Source organism: Amborella trichopoda, chromosome 6 (assembly GCF_054954075.1).
Source record: "Amborella trichopoda isolate Santa Cruz 75 chromosome 6, AtrichopodaSantaCruz75HAP2 v2.0, whole genome shotgun sequence".
NCBI classification, from domain to species: Eukaryota; Viridiplantae; Streptophyta; class Magnoliopsida; order Amborellales; family Amborellaceae; genus Amborella; species Amborella trichopoda.
This window is the reverse complement of record NC_142341.1, coordinates 37,327,739-37,348,971: the sequence shown is the minus strand read 5'-3', so window position 1 is coordinate 37,348,971 and position 21,233 is coordinate 37,327,739. Positions and strand designations below refer to the sequence as shown.

The window sequence follows — 21,233 nt, the reverse complement described above, 5'->3', positions numbered from 1 at the left end:
ACTAATCTTGAGTCTTGAGATTCCCAAAAAGAATAGAAGAGGCACAACTATTAAGTGGATAACTGAGGAACAAGAAGGGAAATACCTTCCCAGTGAAGCCAAAGTTAAGTGGTATGTCATCAGTTGACTGCAGCATCAATTGCATTTGTGATGGTGCAGGTGTACAAGTAGTTGCTGTTGTGCCATGTGCTGGCCCCGTTCCACCTCCAATTAGTGTTGTGAGACCTTCCAACAAGAAAGCTAAGTCATTCCATGTACTTATGTACAATCTAAAGCTTATGCTAGTCAACATGGCATTGTAAACAAATGAAGGCAAGGTGAAGCTACCACTCAGTTATCAGCCAGCAGCTCCATTTTAGATTATGAGCAACTTGATACGCAACAGAGATCAAGTTATGATTTTACTACAATGCCAAGAACCCAAAGATACGTATGGGCAGGGTGCAGAACACACCACCTGGACGCAAGGAACATCTTGGTAGGTGCTAAGATCTCATTTAGGGGAAAAAAATTTTAAAAATAAATTAAATAGCTAAAATTTGAAATTGAAATATATAATAAACATGTTGGCATTAAAATTGGTAGCAGTAGCAGTGACTGTGGGTGGTGGTGGTGGTAGTGGAAAGGTGTGGCTATGTGGTGGAATTCAAGGTAATAAATTCAAAAATTTTCTTTTTAATTTTTATTAATATACCTTAATTCCACTTATATGAGCCACAATACACTGCTGCAAATAAAAAATAAAACCCTAAATATCAAGTCTGCTACTGTGAATTTAAGTACAATATAAGTTCCTGAAAAATCACAGAAAGTGCGCTAATATGACTGAAAAATAAATAAAAACAGCCAAGAAGACTTACTTGATCATGCCTAAGGTTACCCCACAGGACTTGATACACCTCACACCTGATAAACCTGACCAATGGCGTACTTTTGTCCCCTTTGATCTTTCTGGAATTTCAGAGATGGGAAGCTTTTATAGGCAATCTCTTTTACTCTAGGGTTTTATTGATCATGGAAACCTAACTAGGGCTTGTACGAACCCTTAGGAACCAATTAAGGCTGTGCTTGAAGGTATAGATCCTCCTATGGCTGGGCGTACCCCTTTTTCTTCTCCAAACAGCTAGACCCTAATTAGAATTTCAATATGTCACCCTTGTCTTATCAAATTTTGGGTTGCATGGCCTTTTAGGGAAGGGAGGAGAGAAAATAACAAATTTTAATGAGAGAGACTTGGTGCATGGATGAGAGGAAAATATGGGTGTTGAGAGAGAGAAAGAGAGAGGCTCAAAGGTGTTTGAATAGAAAGAATTCCTTCTCCCATTTGGATTAGAATTCCTTCTCCATGTCTGCCTATCTTAATGAATCAGCTTGACCAATGCAAACTTAGGAAATCTATGAGGTGAAGGCGAACAACTCTAAGTCATCCATCCCATAAATTAGCCATCAGGATTTTAGAAGATTATTAGGAACCTTATCCCCTTATAATTTGACCCAAGTCCAACTTCTTAGTTAAATAGGATTATATCCAATCCAAAACTTCCTATTATCTTCTTCAAAAATTCATAGAAAATCAAAAGATAACGTTTGTTTAGTCAAACAAACTCCCACAATACTAGAAAACAAATATTTTATTTTAAAAGACTATTTAACTCAAATTTTTCAATCAATTAAAGACCAAATAATTAAAGGAGTGGGGCCTACCACCCCTATGGGTCACTTTTCAAAATATTTTACAGTAAAAATAAATTTTTAAAATTCTAAAATATTTCTAAAATTCACAGAAATATTTCCAATATCAAAAATAGAATATTTAGAAGTGGATTGGTACCAATGACACAAAATAAGCAACTATAAAGGGCACTCCGTCAAACCCAGTGAACATGATCCACAATTGTCTTCCCAGACAAACCCAACAAACCCATGACCCACAATCTTATGCAAGGGCTCACGCTTGGCTTGTCAAAGTTGGTCCAATAAATAGTGGAACTGTGATCCCATTATGTGAATTTTAGTTTCTCCCCTTTAATAGCAAGTCTAGCACTTGTCACTATAGTGCAAAAGGGCTCTCTCCATGCACATGTATACGTGTCCCTCTGAAAAGAGTGGCTATGTGGAACTCAAAGTATTAAATTTAAAAAATTTATTTTACTTTTATTCAATATAACTGAATTCCATTTACAAAGGCCACAAAATATTATTGTAAATAAAAATAATGCCATCGATACAACCTAAGATTTTTATTTTTACTGCCAAAAGAAATAGAAACTATCCAGGAGCTTTAAAAAAACTTGCGCTATAATTTTTAATACAATACAAGTTCCTAAAAACTCACAAAAAATAAAAATTAATTTTAAAAATTAATTAAAACTATTGGAATACTTACTGGAAGATGTTTGAAGTTACCCTCATAGGTCTTACTACACCCCACACTCGATTCCCTGACCGGTGGCACACTTTTACTCCTTTCAAGTGTTGTTGGTAATTTTGAGATGAGAAGTTTTACTTGCGATACCTCTTTTACTAGGGTTCTAAAGAGCCCAAAAATCAACTAGGGCCTATAGAAACCCTACGGGAACAAACTAGGGCTAAGCTTGTCAGTTAATCTCTCTCTAGGTTGGGCTTCTCCCTTCTTTTCTTCAAAATACAACAAATCCTGGCTCTAGTATTTCACTATAACATCACCTCTATTTTTCTTTTGGGTGGTGTGATAAAAATATAGAGGAGAGGGGGTGGCGTGCCTCCCTATGGGGCAAAGAGAGGGGAGGCACATGACTTCAAAACTTTTTGAGAGAGAGGAAAAAGTGGCGTGAAGAAAAGAGAATAATAGATGATTGAAAGAGAAACTAGTTGTATATTTGAAAGAGGTTCAAACCATAGTTACCGAGATCTCCTCCCTTGCTTGGCGATCCCTTGCAGAACCTCGGTTCTCTTGATCCCAGAGCGGATCTCGTCTGAAACTCAATTTAGTGCTTTCGGGATCTTGCGCCATCTTATAAGGGAACGAGTTCCTTACAATTTAATTTCACGTTCCTGAACATTACAGGATCTAGTTCCCTAGTCTTATGGCTCGCGCTCCAGAGTGCATTGGATCTAGATTCCAAAATAACGGAACACAAGCATCGCCATATATGGCATCCATATCCCACCAATATGGGATTGTTTTAAAGTTCCTATCTATTTCATAAAAAGACTAAGCCTACATGTTATTGGTTAATAATACCGGGAGCTACATTTAAAGCCATGGATCCTTATTACTTACACAAGGAACTTATGTTCTAAGAAAATGGAACTCGCTCCTATAAAAGTTATTCCTCGCTCCATAATATTTTGAATCACTTTTAGTAATGCGCTCCCTGAGTTAAGAAACTCAAAAAAATGTTGGGAACTTCGCTTCTTATGTATAGGATCTCGCACCTTTATATAATAATTATCGATCTTATGTAACAAAGGAGATCGATCCCCATCACACATGGAGCTCGATCCCAATCTTTGAGGTTGTACGGACATCGATCCCTAATATCCACCGATCCCACCCCTGATCGTGAAACCGTTCCCGTTCCCGTACCCAACAACTGTGGTTCAAACTAGGCCTTTCAATAGAACGAAATCTATCTCCCAATTTCAATAGGATTTTCTTAGGTATGCATTATCTAATTTCCTGCTAGACCTTTTAGGATGATTTAAGAAATATGTGGGGTGAGAGAGACTTAATTAGAGTCATCTATCCCACAAATTTGCCATCATAATTTTGTGTGGAAAGATAGAAGCTTTATCCCCTTAGATTTTGACCCATAACCAACTCCTATTTAAATTTTAAAATATAATCAATCATATTATTATCTAGGTTTCCCATAATCTTTAGGAAATCAAGGATAATCTATATTTTAAAATTCCTACTAGAATAGGAAATCAAATCCTATTCAAAGATTTCTTATCTAATTTAAAATCAAATATTAAGAAAGTGGGGTGTGCCCCCTTTCTCCTGAATAAGTGGAGAGCCCACTTTTCCTTAAAACGTGTCATGCCCTATTTTTTTTGTTAAAAAAGGGTGGCGTGCCTCCCTAGGGGTAATGTGGGTCCCACATGGGTGGCACACATGTGGGGGCTGGATCCTTTGTCCCCACATGTGTCTTATCAATTTCTGAAAATTTTAGAAATACCCTTCTAATAAGTGTTACAACAGAAATAATATTTTAAAATTCTAAAAAAATATTTAAAAATCATAAAAACATTTTTAATACGAATATATTAAGAGTGGTCTGATACCAATGAGTTAAAATTAGCAACAATAAGGGCACTCCACTAGCCCAAGAAACCATGAGCTGCTACTGTTTTCTCATCCAACCCAACAAAGACCCATGACCCACAGTCTCATTTCAAGAGCTCATCATTGGCTTGTCAAAGTTGGATAATAAAATGGTGGGACCATGATCCTAAAATGTGGATTTCAGTTCTTCCTTTAAGAGCAAGTCTAGCACTTGCCACTACAGTATAAAGGGAGCTTTGTCTATGCACATATATATGTGTCCCTCTGTTGGACATGACCAGAGCCATAAAACGCTCAATCCTTGGTCAGTCAACACACACACTCCTACTAAAGTGCATATTCCACTTTAACATATCATGTTTACAAGCTCTTTAGGCCTTTAAAAGCCACAAAACCCAACATCAACTACTTGGCCTTTGAACGCCATACAATCATTCCCTCTCAATTTCTCTCAAACCCATCCCATTACAAGTTTGGCAAAAAAATTCTCCACCAATCCTTTTGTCAAAGTACCTCCACATTTATAGGCCCACAAATATCACTATGAACAACTTCTAATATTCCAATAGCTCTTTGAATTTTCACAAAGGATTTTTTAACCAGATTTCCTTGGACATATGATTGACAGACTCTGGTTAAGTCTGCCTTTAAATTCTTTAGTAATCCCTCTCTTTAACCTCTCCATCCTTTTAGGATTTATGTGCCCTAGTCTCATGTGCCATATATACGCATCATCATTGTTATTATTATAACACGAGACATAAGAAATGGAATTCTTTATTGCAACTGTAAAGAAACCATCTACAAGATGAGCATCCATGACTAATTCATTTCCATATTTCACTTCCACCTTATTACCAGTAAAAATGGTTTAGTAGCCTGCGTTAGCCAATTTAGCGACCGAAACCAAACTCTTCCTAATCTTAGGAGCATAAATAGTTTGCTTTAAGACCATGCTTTTTCTATTCTCAAATTGAAGGACGAAATCTGCAATACCCAGAATTTCAATCTTTTGATTCCCACCAATATAGATATACTGATCCCCATGGGCAACATGCTTGAAACATCGTTGGTGTTCAACACATGGGCAGTGGACCCTGAGTAAAACCACCATGACCCCATTTTAGGGTCAGATGGCAAGGTCTCAAGGACCACACAAGCATGTTCCCTATTGCCCGTGGGATTCATATTCTTGGGTGCTTTACAATACTTTGCTTATGCCCAAATTTCTTGAAATTATATAACCGGGTATTCTTAAAATCCTTCTTCGTAGACCCATTATTCCCCTTTTGATTCACATTGGTTTTATTCTTATTCTTTCCATTATATTTCTTCTTCTTGAGTGAACCAGAGTTTAATTTAAGGTTTACCAGAATTATAGAGTCATTCAAGGCTAAAGTATCGCAAGACAAACTCCTTTCTTCTTCGGCTTTAATTTTGGTGATGATCTCGCCCAACTTCAGCATGCTCTCCCTTGCGGTAAGGCCTGAAATGACGCTTTCCCATGAGCTCGGTATAGAATTCAGCAATTGGCAGATTTGCATGTTTTCATTTGACTTAGCTTGTACAGCCTCGAGTTCACGAACTAAAGCTCTGAACTGTTGTATATGCTCAATTAACTTGCTTCCTTCCTTCATCTTCAAATCTGAATATTGTTTCATAGCCATTGTCTTCCTAGTGAGAGAAGGTGAGGCATAATCGGTCTCAAGTCATTCATGAATCTTCTTTGCAGTCTTCAGGTGCTCATACTCGAAATCATGGGTGCCATCCATAGCTATAAATAGTACATGCATTGCTAGAATGTTTTTGTGCTCCTACTGAGCATGAGCATCTCTTACAAGCTGCCTTTCATAAGTATTTCCTCTTAGGACATGTGGGGGGTCATCAGTAAGTATTTGGCTAAATCCTTCTTCAAAGAGGACATAACCTATTTTTCTCTTCCAACTCGCCTAGTTCTTCCCGTCAAATCTTTCAGACTTAATAAATTCAGCTAAGAAACTTTTTGATGTCATGTTTCTAGACTCAAATAAAAAAAAAAATACCCCTAAAAAATGGCAGTAAAATATATAGGCTCTGATACCAGTGAAAGGAGTGACTATGTGGACCTCAAGGTATATTACATTACAAAATATTATTTTTCTTTTATTCAATATACTTAAACTCCACTTACAAAGGCCACTAAATACAGCTGTGAATCAAAATAATGCCCTAGATAACAGCGAGAATCTTTATTTTACTGCCAAAGAAATAGAACCTATTCAAGATTTCCTTAGGTGTGCATGGTCTAATTTCCAACTAGACCTTTTAGGATGATTTAGGAAATCTGTGAGGTGAGAGATTTAATCAGAGCCTTCCATCCCACAAACAAGCCATCATGAATTTGGGTGGAAAAGATCGAAACCTTATCTCCTTAGATTTTGACCCATAACCAACTCCTAGTTAAATTTTAAAGTATAACAAGTGTTATCATTATCTAGATCTCCTATAATCTATAGGAAATCTACGATAATTTATATTTTAAAATTCCCACGAGAATAAGAAACCAAATATTATTAAAAAGTTTCCTATCTAATTTAAAATCAAATATTAAGAAAGTGGAGCGTACCCCCTTTCTCTTGAATAAGTGGCGTGCCCACTTTTTTGTTAACAAAAAAAGTCGTGTGCCTCCCTAGGGGGTAATGTCGGCCCCGCATAGGTAGCATACAAATGTGGGGGCTGGATCCTTTGTCCCCACATGTGCCTTATCAAATTCTAAAATTTTTCAAAAATACCTTTTTAATGAAAATTATAGAAGAAATAATATTTTAAAATTCTAAAGAAATATTTAAAAATCGTAAAAATATTTGTAATACGAAAATAAATATACTAGGATTGAACTGATACCAACAGGTCAAAATTAGCAACAATAAGGGCACTTCACTCGTCCAAGAAACCATGATGAACTGGTATTTTTTTATCCAATCCAACAAAGACCTATGATCCAGAGTCTCATTTTAGGAGCTCATGATTGACTTATCAAAGTTAGACAATAAAACAATGGGACCATGATCCCAGAATGTAGATTTCAATTCCCGCTTTAAGAGCAAGTCTAACACTTGTCACCACAGTGTGCAAAGGGGGCTCTCTCTATGCATATGTACATGTATCCCTCTGTAGGACTGCTTCACAATAATGAGGCTGTCATATGTACATGTCGTGCAGAAGTTTGTTGAGGCTTTGGCCCTTGCTCTCACAAGCCTATAACCACATACAAAAGATCATACAGTTCTCCTGACCTACAAACATCATCCACGGGCACCTCTTCAACCTCAACAAGGGATGACCCACTATAAACCCTTCTCAGTAGTGCCACATGCCCAGGACTAAAGGTTTTGGATATGACCAAGGCCATAAACCTCCCAACCCTTAGTCAATCAACACACACACTCCCACTAAATTATATATTTTACTATAAAATATCATATTTACAAGCTTTCGAGGCCTTTAAAAGCCACAAAACCTAACACCCACTATCGGACTGCTTCTTGGTAATGTGGTTGTCATGTGTACATGACGTGCAAAAGTTTTTTCGAGGATGTGGTCATTGCTTTCAAAGGCCTACAACTGCACACAAGAGACTACACAATTCTCCTAGCCTACAAACATTATTCCTAAGCATCTCTCCAACCTCAAGAAGGGGTGACTCAATGCAAACCCTTCCCAGTAGTGCCACTTGCATAGGGTAGAGTTTCAGATATAATCTGGGTCATAGAGAACCATTGGTTAGTCAACACACACTCTCACTAGAGTGCATAATCCACTATAAAGGTATTCCAGAGGTGCTTCCCAATTCAGAGGATCTAGCAAGACCAAGGATCAAAGTGTCCCATTGGTTTGTATATTGGGTTTGGGGTGTGTTATGTCCTAAAGAGGTACCCTAGGCAAAGGTTCAGTAAATCTTCTCAGTTTTTGTTTATCGGTTTGTTTTATTCATATTTGTTTTAGGCTCCACCATGGTTGGTCCCGAGCTAGTTATGCGGTTCCAAGCCCAGATAAAAGATGAGGGTTCTGTTATGTAGATCGGCTAGCGTAAAACTTTCTCGCATCTTATCATGAATCCTGAACTTAGGTGGAATAGGATTCGTGTAGCAAGCCCAAATAGTTGGGATAAGGCTCAAATGATGATGATTGTCTTAAAAGTCCTAATTGTATTGGAGTCCTTTTTGGATCACGATTCCTATTTGAACTAGGACTCCCACTTAGATTAGAATACCTAATTGTATTTGAATTCATATTGTAAATATGAATTTGAATTTTTTTAAATAAAAGTTTCATTTGGCAGTAAGAATTAAAACTAGATTTACTTTTTTTCTACATTGTATTGTGGCAATTGTAAGTAGAAATTCCAGTTATTAAAAAGAAGAAGAGATTTTCTTTTTTGATATTTTTATACCTTCGAATTCTACATAACCATTTCTTTCAAGATGATGTACACTAATGTGCTGGATAGGATACTCATATTTGTATGTCGTGAATTTGGAAAATGCCAAACGGCATGGATGGTTCCCATACCTCAATCCCATAAGCATATCTATATTTAGACATCATAAAAATGTGTGCACTTTAAATATCCAGACAAGGACATGACTTCATAACATCAAACAGACAACTACTAGCTTAAAAAAAAAATTGAAAATAAGAAGCATCCTATTATATATGCAGTAAATGCAGCCATTTTAAAAACTATGAATTACTCAATAAGCTATAAAGATGGTATATAGATGGATTGCTTACAATCATATCATGCAGAATGGTAAATTCTTCTAAACTCTCCAATTCATTAGCAAGAGAGGGTGTCAGCCAGTCTGTATTAATGGTTAGCAGGGTGAATGTCTCTCTACCTCAGGGATCTTGTCTCAGTACATTTTGTAAAGGATGCACATGTATATAGGCTGCTATACGTAAATCTTTATTCACATAAAAAAATTGCTTGTAAACTCAAGTTCCAGTATTCACATAAACAAATTGCTTATAAACTCAAGTTCCAGAATATGCTTGAAGCATATATTATAAACTGCAATGTGAGGGAAATAGAAATTTACCACTTGAGATTGCTTCATTTGCGAGTTGAGGACAGATGAAGTGTACATGACAGTCAATTCCTCCAGCAGTTACAATCATTCCTTCCCCTGCAATAACCTCGGTATTCACCTGCATTTTAATACACGGAGAGGCACAATAGTAAAACAGAAAAACAATATTAAACAATGGTGCAATATCAACACATAAAATAATACATCATGATCAACAAAGAAAGGGAAGAAAATTACACCAACTATCATATCCTTGTGCACACCGTCCATTACATCTGGATTCCCCGCCTTACCAATGGAGCTGATGAACTCCCCTTTAATGCCTATATCTGCCTTGTAGATCCCCATATAGTCAATGATCAAGGCATTTGTGATAACAGTATCCAAGCAAACGGATGACGGGTAACCAGTTGCTTGTCCCATCCCATCACGTAGGACTTTGCCACCCCCAAACTTACACTCATCTCCATAAACAGTGAAGTCTCTCTCCACTTCTGCATACAAGTTAGTATCACCAAGCCTGATCTTGTCACCAGTTGTAGGTCCATAAATGTCAGCATAAGCCTCACGAGAAACCTTAACTGTGAGTTGCGGATCTTCTGATGTAACACCAACCCTGAATCACAAATCGGTTAAATAACTTTTAATTGATGATCTAATTGATCAGCATAAGATGCATAATGTGATAGCACTTTGATTGCTATGATACAGGCCAAGAGGATGGTCCTCACTCAAAGATGTCAAAAATATCAAGATCTATACTTACATGACATTATCCTCTTTTCCATGGCCAAAACATTTCGAATGCAAAGCTTCCATTATCTTTGGAAGTCTGGAATTTTCAACAGGACCATCAACCATGCCGTTCCCACCCTTTATTACTTTCTGTCCTCCAATGCTAACAAGTGTGACAGACTTCTTCTCCCCAGGCTAACTCCAGAAAAGGAAAAGGATCCAGGTAAGGAATGCAGACATACATAACAAACAACACGAAACCAGCAGAATACTTCTAGTGCACGAAGATGGTAATGCTGCATCAAGAAATTAAAAATTTAATGCATACTCCACACATCAATAGCGCATATTAGATGAACTTTGAAAGTCAGATATGTAGTTATGAGCACTTAACCATTGAAGTTATGATTAAAAATGCATGTTTGAGTTCTTGGGGTGCACAAGAGAGCAAGGACCAGCATTCATCATGAAAAAACCCATACTTGAATGGAAAGTCCATTTCGATTGGTGCCCCTCTCGACCTGCAGACTTGTTGATCAAGCTTGGGATCCCACCTCTAGAGAATGCATCCCTGCCCTTTAACTGTTCTCCTTCCTTTTAAGCAATAACTATGGAACCACAGTTCCTTTATTCCAAGTGAATTCAATTTCATGTAATATTCGAACAACACTTTCAACATGAAAATAACAATGAAATGTAGTGTTTTTTCCACAAGATTCGGGGGTAATTCCATTGAATATAGGATTCATTATCAAAAAAATACAGAACAGTTGAAACACATAGTGAACCTAACAATTTTCATATAATTACTTCATACATTTGTTAATAATAAAACAACAATATTTAAAAATTAGCCACTATCTCTCTTCTTTCACTTTTTACCCTCCATCTTATGTCATCCTTTTCCCTGGATCTTCTAAGCAACTTCATTCATATATGCATTAGAAAACTACATTTTCTCCAGATTGTCACATTTATTTCATATTTGGTCCAGTGTTCTTCATCTCAGCCGAAGAACTTTTCAAGTCATGAAATTCCTTTGTTTAGCTTTAAATCAAATGGCAGGCCGCAAACAATAAAATTTCCGTTTTCTCTCTTTTTTATGCATTTTCTATATTCAAATTTAAATAGAATAAAATTTAAGGATGAGATAGAAACAAATGACTAGAGATTATCAGTCCTATGCTTTTTAGTTATAAATCTTTCTCATTTTATTATTTTATTGGGGTCTTCACATTTCATGATAATTACCTACCTATAGCATGATGCAAAACGACCCCCACAAGAGAGACAAATATTGAGCCAAGTTATAAAATAAGGAGAGAGCACGAGCACATGTGAGAATGCGTGTGTGTGTGTGTGTGTGTGTGTGTGTGTGTGAGAGAGAGAGAGAGAGAGAGAGAGTCGTGATCCCTTCCTTTTGTTTAGATTAAAAAATTGAATACATGCCTCTAAAATGGGTGGGGGGCTAGAGCCTCCCAATTTCATTAATGAGTTTCCTTCAAAAACAAGCCAATTCTTGAGGGCATCCTTGTGTCACCTTCTCCAAAAAGATTTGGGCCGTGTGTCTGCTTCTAACGTTATTTTTACTTTTCCAGTATTATCAAAGGGTTGGTGACATAGAACTCTATTCTTTGCTATGCATTCACTGAAAGATCTCAATGAACCAATAATGTCACAAACACTCAAGATTAGTCGCAAACTGACTTCGACTCAGCAAATCAGGGGAGTTCATGTCTAAGGTGATTCCATGCTTGCTACAGGTACATGAGCAGCAAGCTGCCTACTATCACAAACACTAGGGGCAGAAAAGGGTGGGTCTCGAACCCAGCCAGGCCCTGCAGGCCAAAACCCTGTTATGGGCCCAGTCCAACCTGTTCAAAATGCCCAGCCAGGCCATGATGTGCCTGGCTGGGCAAGAGCCCAATCGGCCACATATGCTGGACAGCGGAGACTTAGCTGGGCTGCCTGACCCATTGCCACTCTTGACAAACAATAACGGCTTTGACTTTGAAGCAAATTAAAAAATTTGAGGGTAAGGGCCCTGCTAGCCTCCAGGTCCTGCAAATATCTTGCAGTAACTAATGGTTGTTGTTGCCTCAAGTCAATGCCTCCGAACCATAACAGGCAACAAAACTCCTAACAAACAATGAAAGAATTTCTTATTTCCCCACTTTTATTCATATTTACATATTTTTGTTTGCACCTCATTCATCAGGAAAAACACCAACAAATGGGTTGCTAGAAGTAAGAAGCCAAAGCAGAAATAAAATAAAAGTCATATGCAACTTTCAGCTTCCATATGAGACATGAATGAAACACGATAAGAAAGGCAATGCATGCAGTAATTGCAGAGAAAACTCTATACATTTATAGAAAGAGCTCAAAGAATGAATGTTCTGTTAACATCAACCAAACAAATACACATGCCATGTCAATCTACAAGATCGACGAGTTCAAATTTTGAAGGTCATTTTACCTCAAATCGAACTGCGGTTCCTGCTAGTATATTGAGCCGCATGCCATAAGACCTTTTCCTATCAAAAACCAAGTAAGGATTGGCCTCAATAAAGTGATAGTGGCTTCCAACCTGAACAGAGACAAAAGTGATCACGTATTAAATGCATCTGATGAACCAGGGAATTGAATCAATTAATAAAATGGGGCGTAAGTATATAAGGTTCTTGAATACATTGAAAAATAAAGCATCAAAATATCAGCTTTATTTATTCATCTTAGGAAGGCTAAAATTCGAAGGCCATCCAAAGTTCATCAAGAGCATCCACAAAGCCCAATTAGCATCGACATGAATTTTGTGTCCCAACAAAAAATATTACCACATGATTAGTATGCAACATTTTAGGGAACTGAGAAGTTTCATATTTCAAATGATAGTCCATAAATTAAAATATTGAAGCAGTATTTATCTGATGACAGTTTCACATGGAGCAACAAGAACTGGAAAATTATGGTATTGAGCCAGCTGATAGTGGTCACCAATGATTGGTATGCCAGTCACCCCAATAAAACCCCAAAACTCGACCTTCTAACTAAGATTTACCTAAAATTCAAAACCTGATAGAAAAAATTCAATAAAACAAAATATACAAAAATAAGCAATGGCATAAGAACAAAGGAAATTAGCAAACATATATGTGTCAAGAACTTGAACCTGGATAGGCCTGTCTGCTTTGTTAGTTACTTCGAGAACAAGAGCATGCCTTCCAGTGTTCAAGATAATATCTCCTTCCCCAACAATTAATTCTCCCGGAATGTCATGCTCATGGGTCTCCACAAACATATTTGCAGCAGGAACTATAACATAGGACATATGCGAAAACATTATCAAGAAACTTTAGAAGGAAAAACAATTTCAAGTTTCTTCAAAAGAGAACTTCAGATCATCCAACAAAACTTCCAAGAGATAGACCAATTATTAGAAATTTCAATGCCATCAATGAAACATATATCTCATCCACAGAATTTCAAATCCTTGCCAGTTCATCCAAGCTAGGAATTCTTTGGAAATTTACTAGGAAACATCCTTAGGAAAATATGTTTTATAACTTTAACGAGGATTACAAAGTTTATTCTTGCAGTTGAAGTATTACACTATGTCAGATGAAGCATATAGCCCAACTGGAAGACAGTTGCAACCCTGAGGTTGTGGTGAGATACCAGCTAACCTGCCCAATGAGAAACAGGACCACGTCCATCCCAATGAACCACTAGTAGAGATGTTTACGATAATTCCCGAACTTTGAAGTGAAAAAAGGAAAAAAAGAAAAAAAGGATTACATAGTACATATTTTTTTAATATTAAGAATTTCAAATGAACAGTCCCAAATAAATTGGTTCAGGTATTTTCTTAAGAAATTAAAGCAAAAATAGTATTGCAGCTAAGATTCACTCAATATGATAAAAAGTGCTTCAAGAGCTAATTGACATTATGATTCCTTCGCACGTCTATGCTTATAACATATCACCAAGGAATAGCAGCAATTGACTGGAAAATGTTCAATACCTTGTTTCCTCGTAGTTAATCTAAGAACCAACAATGACTGGCACAGAGGACAATAACAGTGAATGTTGAGTATCCCTATCACATAGAGCGCAAAACCTTTGATATTAATAACTATCAATGACTTCATATAATATTTATAAACTCGGCTCGGGCATGAGACTCGAGCCCTGACCAAGCCAAGTAACTCAGGCGAATCCGAGTGGACTCAACCAAGTAGTAAACGGGGCAAAAAATGCCTAAAAAATTTAAAGAAAAAAGTTCCAAACATTTAAAATAAAATAAAAATAGTAAAAATCAAACTAAACTAAAAAAAATAAAAGTCCAATTAAGATAGAAAAAAAGATAAACAGTGATTATGAGAAAATTGATTTATAGCTGGAGATGATATAGAGAAATCCGAAAAAGAAAAAAAAAAAGACAAATATCTAAAAATTGGGCATATGACAAGAAAAATCTCATAAATCATCATCAGAAAAACATCCAAATTACATATAAAATATTTATACATTGATTTCATAAATTAACATAATTCTTATTCTTTTAATTACCACAAGTTTTACCCAAGTAACTTGGCCGAGTCCGGGTGGACTCATCTAAGTTTTCGATTACTGCCTTATAACCAAAACAAAAATAATCAAGAAACATATTTTGGAGCAACACTCAATTTAAAAAGGGAATACATAAGTTATTATAGATATTTGGTGCATGGCTCCCTTCCAAGAAAGAATATTTACACTAGAAAGGGTAAAAAAGGGTACTAAGGTCCTATATGGACATATAAGCACAATCATTTACTTATTTTTTAAGTTTTTGACAATTATATAGAAGACTGATTCCCCGAACTAACATTTTAGGAAGCAAGCTAATATAAAGGTGAAGCTTTTGCTTCATTACTTTCAAGGAATGAACTACACACAAATTTGAATACAAAGGCTATGATGCCCCTCATGATTGTTGTGCATGAAAGAAATCCTCAAAAATCAAGGCCATGCTCACCTTCTTCATAAGTTAATGTAGCATTCCATTAAGCTTCCATTATCAACATGAAATAGTCAAGCTTCTCTATTTCACTTAACATGCATTTCTATAAACAGGTGGAACCCACCACCCCTTAGTGAAGTAGAGTGCTTAAAGAAAGTCTGACCTCCACTCCTATACACAGGCATCTAACAAAAGAGGGGATAAGTGTATCTGTGAAGAATGTCACACTCCTTGAAGATGTAATGTTTCCAAATGAGATAGAAGAATGACCAACCACCTCTATGAACCCTAGCTAGGATAAGGTGCATTACATTGCAGCCATTAGGAAAAGTCCTGTTTGTGCCTCCCAGCTGGCAAATGTACCTACTCCTATTGAGTCAGTATGCTCCATTTCACTTACATGTCGTAAGGATAGATTATGCCCATGTTGAAAAGTTAAACTTCATCATCATCATCATCCAAGCCTTATCCTAACTATTGGGCTGGCTACAAATCCTTTCCTAGCCGATGTTTTCAGCTCCATAGTTTTGTGAAAAGGTATTCCAAAAGTGCTTCCCAATTCAGAGGATTCAGCAGGACCAAGGACCAAGGAATTTTCTGTCATTAGAAATAATCTTGAAGTGGAGGGTGTCTCGTTGTCAGTTACTTTTCTCTATAGAATACAGTTTTACATCATTATTGTTTGCCTGCTAAAATCTTCTAGATGTGTGACATTCCATATCCCCTTATGTGGCAACTGGCATATGTTATCTTCAAAGATTTATAAATGAGGTTTTCTTGATGCATGAGCATGAATATCATGAAAAGGGATTTCTCTCTTCTTTGCAACTCTCTCTGTAGTTCTATGCGGAAAATAAGTTATGCCCCATTTAAGCTCTTGATATTTTAGCAATTTTACCCATCTAAGAGTGACACCCACCAAAGAGTGATAGGTGTCCCAGCATGGTCCCCCAGCATTCGAGCGAGCTATTTAAGAGCGATGGGCATCCTAGCTTGGTATGCCACTATTCCTAGTTTAAAAGTAACAGATACCTCAGCTTGATCTACCACGAGCCAAAGGGAAGCCTGTTTCTATACACCACTTATCCTCAAAACACCATCGAAACTCCAACAAGAATTAAAATAGAAAAAATAACAAAAACTATTTTTTCTTTATTCTCAAAACAGGGACACTTTTTTTAATGACCATGACTTATTAAGGCTACAACTATCAGGATTGTCCATAAAGGTAAGTAAGAGTATTTCTTTGAAATGATGGCTACTTTGTCCAAATCATGTCTAGGGTTACTACTTGACCCAGGTTGTTTATGGATTTGCAATCCAAAGACAATAAGAGTGCTTCACTCCTTTTGATGAGCCCTGGGGATATCATCACCATCAACCCCTTTATATCTTGAAGAGATCCAATTAAGGGATGCTATCTATCATGAAAAAAAATGAGTCCCTAATATGTCCTCATGTCAAAGAAAAGGCACAATCTAGTGTCACTCTCAAAGTTATGTTTCCCCAAATTTCAGGTCTTCAGGACATAGAACCAACAAGGTGATCAATTACTTTGAGCTACTGTAAAAGATCAATTTGCACAAGAAACACATATCTTAGTGTTCCCAGTAGACCTTGATACGGGACAAGGTTTACAAGTTCTGTATCAAATATCTTGAGGCCCAGTGAATAACCACTTGTCCAGAATTTCCAAAGAAAATGAAGAAAAATTCGTAATTTCACATTGTTTCAAACATAAACAGCAAACTGAAAACTTTACAAGTGTGCAAACAAAAGAAAATTATAACACTTCAGCTCATGGAAATAGTTCCATAATCAATGGTATTAGCTACTGGTTAGATAACAAAAACAAAAGTTCATGATGATTATGTCCTATACCTGGAAGAAAAGAACCATGCAATGCCAGTTCCATATTGCCATCAGTAGTGGCAATAGCGTTATGAATTGTGACTAACTTGGTCCCATCCTGAAATGTTCCTTCAACCTACCAAGAACACAACCACTGATGAATCACAGAAACAACCAATATAATAGGCTAAATAGGAGAAAATTATGATGCATTGAAAATGGTAAAAGAAAACCGCAAACCTAAGTTTGAACATTGCATGCCCTTCTCACAATAGGAATATCTTCCAACGAAACATTGTGTGGTGAATTCATATAGAAAACAATTTACGGAGTACAATATGTTATTAATGTAAGGAGTAACATAAAGCCAACAACAAATATAAACTGACTAAAAAGGTGCTTCATTAAAGCATGATCTTGCAGTGCCAAACCATATAAGTGTATTTACCTCTAGTCTATAGAGAAGGATGATATCATGAAGGATTTGGCGGTAGCATTTTGGATGCAATGGGATACCTAAAACATCGAGCATCACAGGCTTTATCAAGATTCCAATTGAATAGAAGTGGATGTGCCGAAGGAATTGTTTATTGAGCACAAGATTGCCACTAACAACAGCTTACTTGGAGTTGAAAGAGGAGAGGTAGCTGAAAATGTTTGCTAGGAGGAGTTGATACAAAACAGCGGGTGGATATGGGGACATAGCTATAATGTGTAGAAAAGTTTACATGCTTAACGTGCTAATGTCTTCGTGTGTTGACTCCGCTATTATTGGATTCTCCTAGGGGGACTCTGCACATAATATGATTTAAATATAAAAAAAATGAAATCGAGTAGGATAAAATTGTATATATGTATCTACATGTTGGAACTTATTTTCTGATAAGCATGTGTATTACATAAAAATATATAGTTATTGATATGTTGGAGAGGACACTCATATCCATATTTGTGTCCTAGAGTTAAAGAAATGCCAAGTCACATATATAACTGTTCTATGGATCCATGCGCATATCTGTGTCTGCACATCTTAGGCATGCAGTGTTTGCTAGGGCTCAATTGCTTAAGTTACGAAAAAGTTTTTATATTGAATAGGCATCATGGATGCATTTGCGAATGTCATAGATCAGAAAAAGGCAAGTAATGGAAGAAAATAAAGGCAGGCAATTGAAGTTGAAAGTAAGGGGTAGTTGTCAAATTTGAAGTTATATAAGAGAATAATGCAGCATGTTGCTGACATATTTCCATTTGGGGTTGAAAGGCTCATATATGCAATACACACTCATATATGCAATACACATATCAAAGCCTGACGACTATTCCTTAAATGGAACACATGTAAACATAGATAATACAAAAGGATGGGCCTAAATAAATACAAGGATAGAAGTAAACCCCAACATAGAACTTCAACATTCCCCCTCAAGTTGGCGATTTGATATCTAACATGATGAACTTCCTTGTGATGCAATGCAACTCCTACTGGAAAGAGTCTTTGTAAGGATGCCCAGAAATGGCCTGTCTTAATGTGTGGATGTCTGAATCTCTTTGGATGTCATCTTTTCCTATGTGAACTTCAACCCTCTTCTTTTGATTGTTTGTTCAACCCAATTTTATATGTGCTCATGGATGATAGGATTAAAAGCAATGTGAATAGTTGTGATGGAGGGCAAACTACTTCTTATTTTGTATTTTTATTCAATTTCAATAATGTATATTGTAGTTTTAATTTTAGGGTTTATTTCTAAGGTTTTTAGGATTTTTATTTTTTCATTTACTATTCACAAGTACTATTCATGGTACTGCTCATAGTTATTGTTCACAGTACTGTTCATGCATTACTGTTCATAGGGTTATTTTTTATATTTTTTAGGGGTATTTTAGAGTATTAAATATATACTTGAATCTCAAGTTAGATTAGGGTTTCATAGGCCTATAAAAGGTTAGATGTCATAGTTTGGATAATATGTTATTGGAATAAATTTATTTTATCAAAAAAGAAACTTCTTCTCTTGGCTTGATTTACAATCATGTTCTTTCTCTATTGTTGCTGATTTTACTTGTTTAAGGTTCAGGGAAGGGGAATCAAGCAATAATAGAGAAAGAACATGGTTATAAATCAAGTCAAGAGAAGAAGTTTCTTCTTTGATAAAATAAATCCATTCTAATAACATATTCCCCAAACTATGACATCCAACATTTTATAAGCCCATGAAACCCTAATCTAACTAGAGATTCAAGTATATATTTAATACTCTAAAATACCCCTAAAATAATACCAAAATTTCAAAAATACCCATGTGAACAGTAACACATGAATAGGAATGTGTGAACAGTAACAGTGAACAATAACTATGGTAGTACCATGCATAGTACTCGTGAATAGTAAATGAAAAATAAAGAATTCCTAAAAATCCTAGAAATAAACCCTAAAACTAAAACTACAATATATATCATTAAAATTGAATAAAGATAAAAAATAAGAAGAAGTTTGCCCTCCATGAGGTTGTTTGCCAGAATACATGTTCATAAATCAAGAACCAAGACATCACTATCTCCAAAGAGGACCTTTAGCCACTCAAGTCACATGCAGTGAAAATGATCGGACTGTACCCCACCTCTAAAATGGATCCTGCCTCTATAATTTTGTTTTCATCTAATAAGTACAACAATACCCCCTAGTTGATCTCCTATCTGTTGAGTAACTTGCTGAATAAGCCTTTGATAAATCTACGATGAAGAGAAGAAGAGGTGATTGTGGTCCCGTTAACAAGATGGCATTTTCATATGAGGACTTCAAAGTATTGCAATATTATGGTGGCAGCATCCATTTGAATCACAAGTGGAAAAGCTCACAGTTGGAGGTGTCACAATTTTCCATGTGTGTGCGTGTGTGACAATTTATATATAAAAGAAGACTTCAAATTAAAGCAGGCAAACACAAGATAATTAGAAACACAAATGTTTTATTTAAGCAAGTAAACGCTTACAATTTTTTGTGGTTTAAGAATCTCCTATGTCGTTTTGGGACCCTTTTAGACTACCTAGCTTTGGGATGCCAAGAGAAGTCCCAATGCTCTCTCTCGTGCTAGCCTTGGGTTGATTTGAGGTGTATCTTGCATGGGGAATTGATGGGGATCGACTTTCTCTCTCTAGAACTTGGGAAGCCTAGAGGTAAATTTAGGGTTTATGTCTTTAGGAGTTTCTCTCTAGCTTACTTTCTCTATCTAGGGGAGTTTCTCTCTTTAAGCTATAGGTGAAAGTGGACGATGTGAACTAGCACGGTCTATGTAGTTTAAAATTTTTCTTTTGCGATACTTGTAATGAGTCACATCAGTTACATTATGTATCTAAGTAGATGCAATAAAGATATAGACATCTAGCTAGCCACATATTCAATCATTTATTTCTGCTCCAATATATTTGGGTCCATGATTTCTATTTTCTATTCAAAATATTCAAAGTTGGAATACTATGGCTCCCTGAAGGTGATGACATCCATCCTATTAGCTCAAATGTTAATTTCCAGGATCTCGATTCTACTGGGGATTGACTTTTGCTCTCACATGAGGAAAAGTTGCTTACAATAAACTTATGAAAATAATCAGCATCCCAGAACTCATTCCTCTGCACCACTGCTACTCTTGTAAATACACGTAATTTTGCATTCCTTGTGTCTCAGAGACCATCTTCTTGGGTCATTGACTCAAGAGCCACTATCATATGACTAGTGAGTCTTCTATGTTTTCTTTTCTTGATCAGTCAATTCCCATTGTCTCTGTTATATTAGTTGATGGTTCTCCAGGAGAAGGAATTCTTTCTATTTAAATGCCATTAAGCCCCTCTCTGTCTACAACATATTTCTCTCTCCTCCATACACCAAATCTCTCGCATTAATTTTTTTTTTCTCTCTCCTCCTTCCAAAACGGGTCATGCCACCCAAAATTTGGTGAGGCAAGGGTGGCACATTGAAACCCTAATAAGGATTTTGCAGTTTGGAGAAGAACAAGGGGTAGGCCCAGCCATAGGAGGATTCTATGCCTTCAAGCTAAGCCCTAATTTGTTCCTAAGGATTCTTACAAACCCTAATTAGGTTTCTATGCTCTCTAAAACCTTAAAGTAAGAGATATTACCTATGAAAGTTTCCCATCATTGAAATTTTAACAAGACCAAAAGGGACAACAGTGTATCTCATCAGTCAAGGGGGTGTATCAAGTCCTATAGGGGTAACCCTAGGTATGATCAAGTAAGTCTTCCAAAATGATTTTATTACTCTTCAGTCATATTTGCATAATGTTTC

General features: G+C 36.4%; 1 protein-coding gene across 19 annotated transcripts in view; it reads right to left on the bottom strand.

The window, feature by feature from the left end:
• The window catches only part of URE (urease), a 49,859-nt gene that overhangs the window by 10,669 nt on the left and 17,957 nt on the right, over nt 1–21,233 (bottom strand). For 11 of the 19 annotated variants that reach the window (XM_088870365.1, XM_011625415.3, XM_088870377.1 and 8 more), the window contains exons 4-10: nt 16,964–17,069; nt 13,250–13,392; nt 12,557–12,667; nt 10,109–10,272; nt 9,580–9,958; nt 9,352–9,460; nt 86–225 (exon numbers count right to left, since the gene is read on the bottom strand). In XM_088870365.1, the coding sequence (XP_088726491.1) occupies nt 86–225; nt 9,352–9,460; nt 9,580–9,958; nt 10,109–10,272; nt 12,557–12,667; nt 13,250–13,392; nt 16,964–17,069 (1,152 nt within the window). Of the gene's footprint in view, nt 1–85; nt 226–9,351; nt 9,461–9,579; nt 9,959–10,108; nt 10,273–12,556; nt 12,668–13,249; nt 13,393–16,963; nt 17,070–17,381; nt 17,481–21,233 lie in introns of those variants that run through there. The other 8 variants (XM_088870371.1, XM_088870369.1, XM_088870374.1 and 5 more) reach the window with 3 other exon arrangements.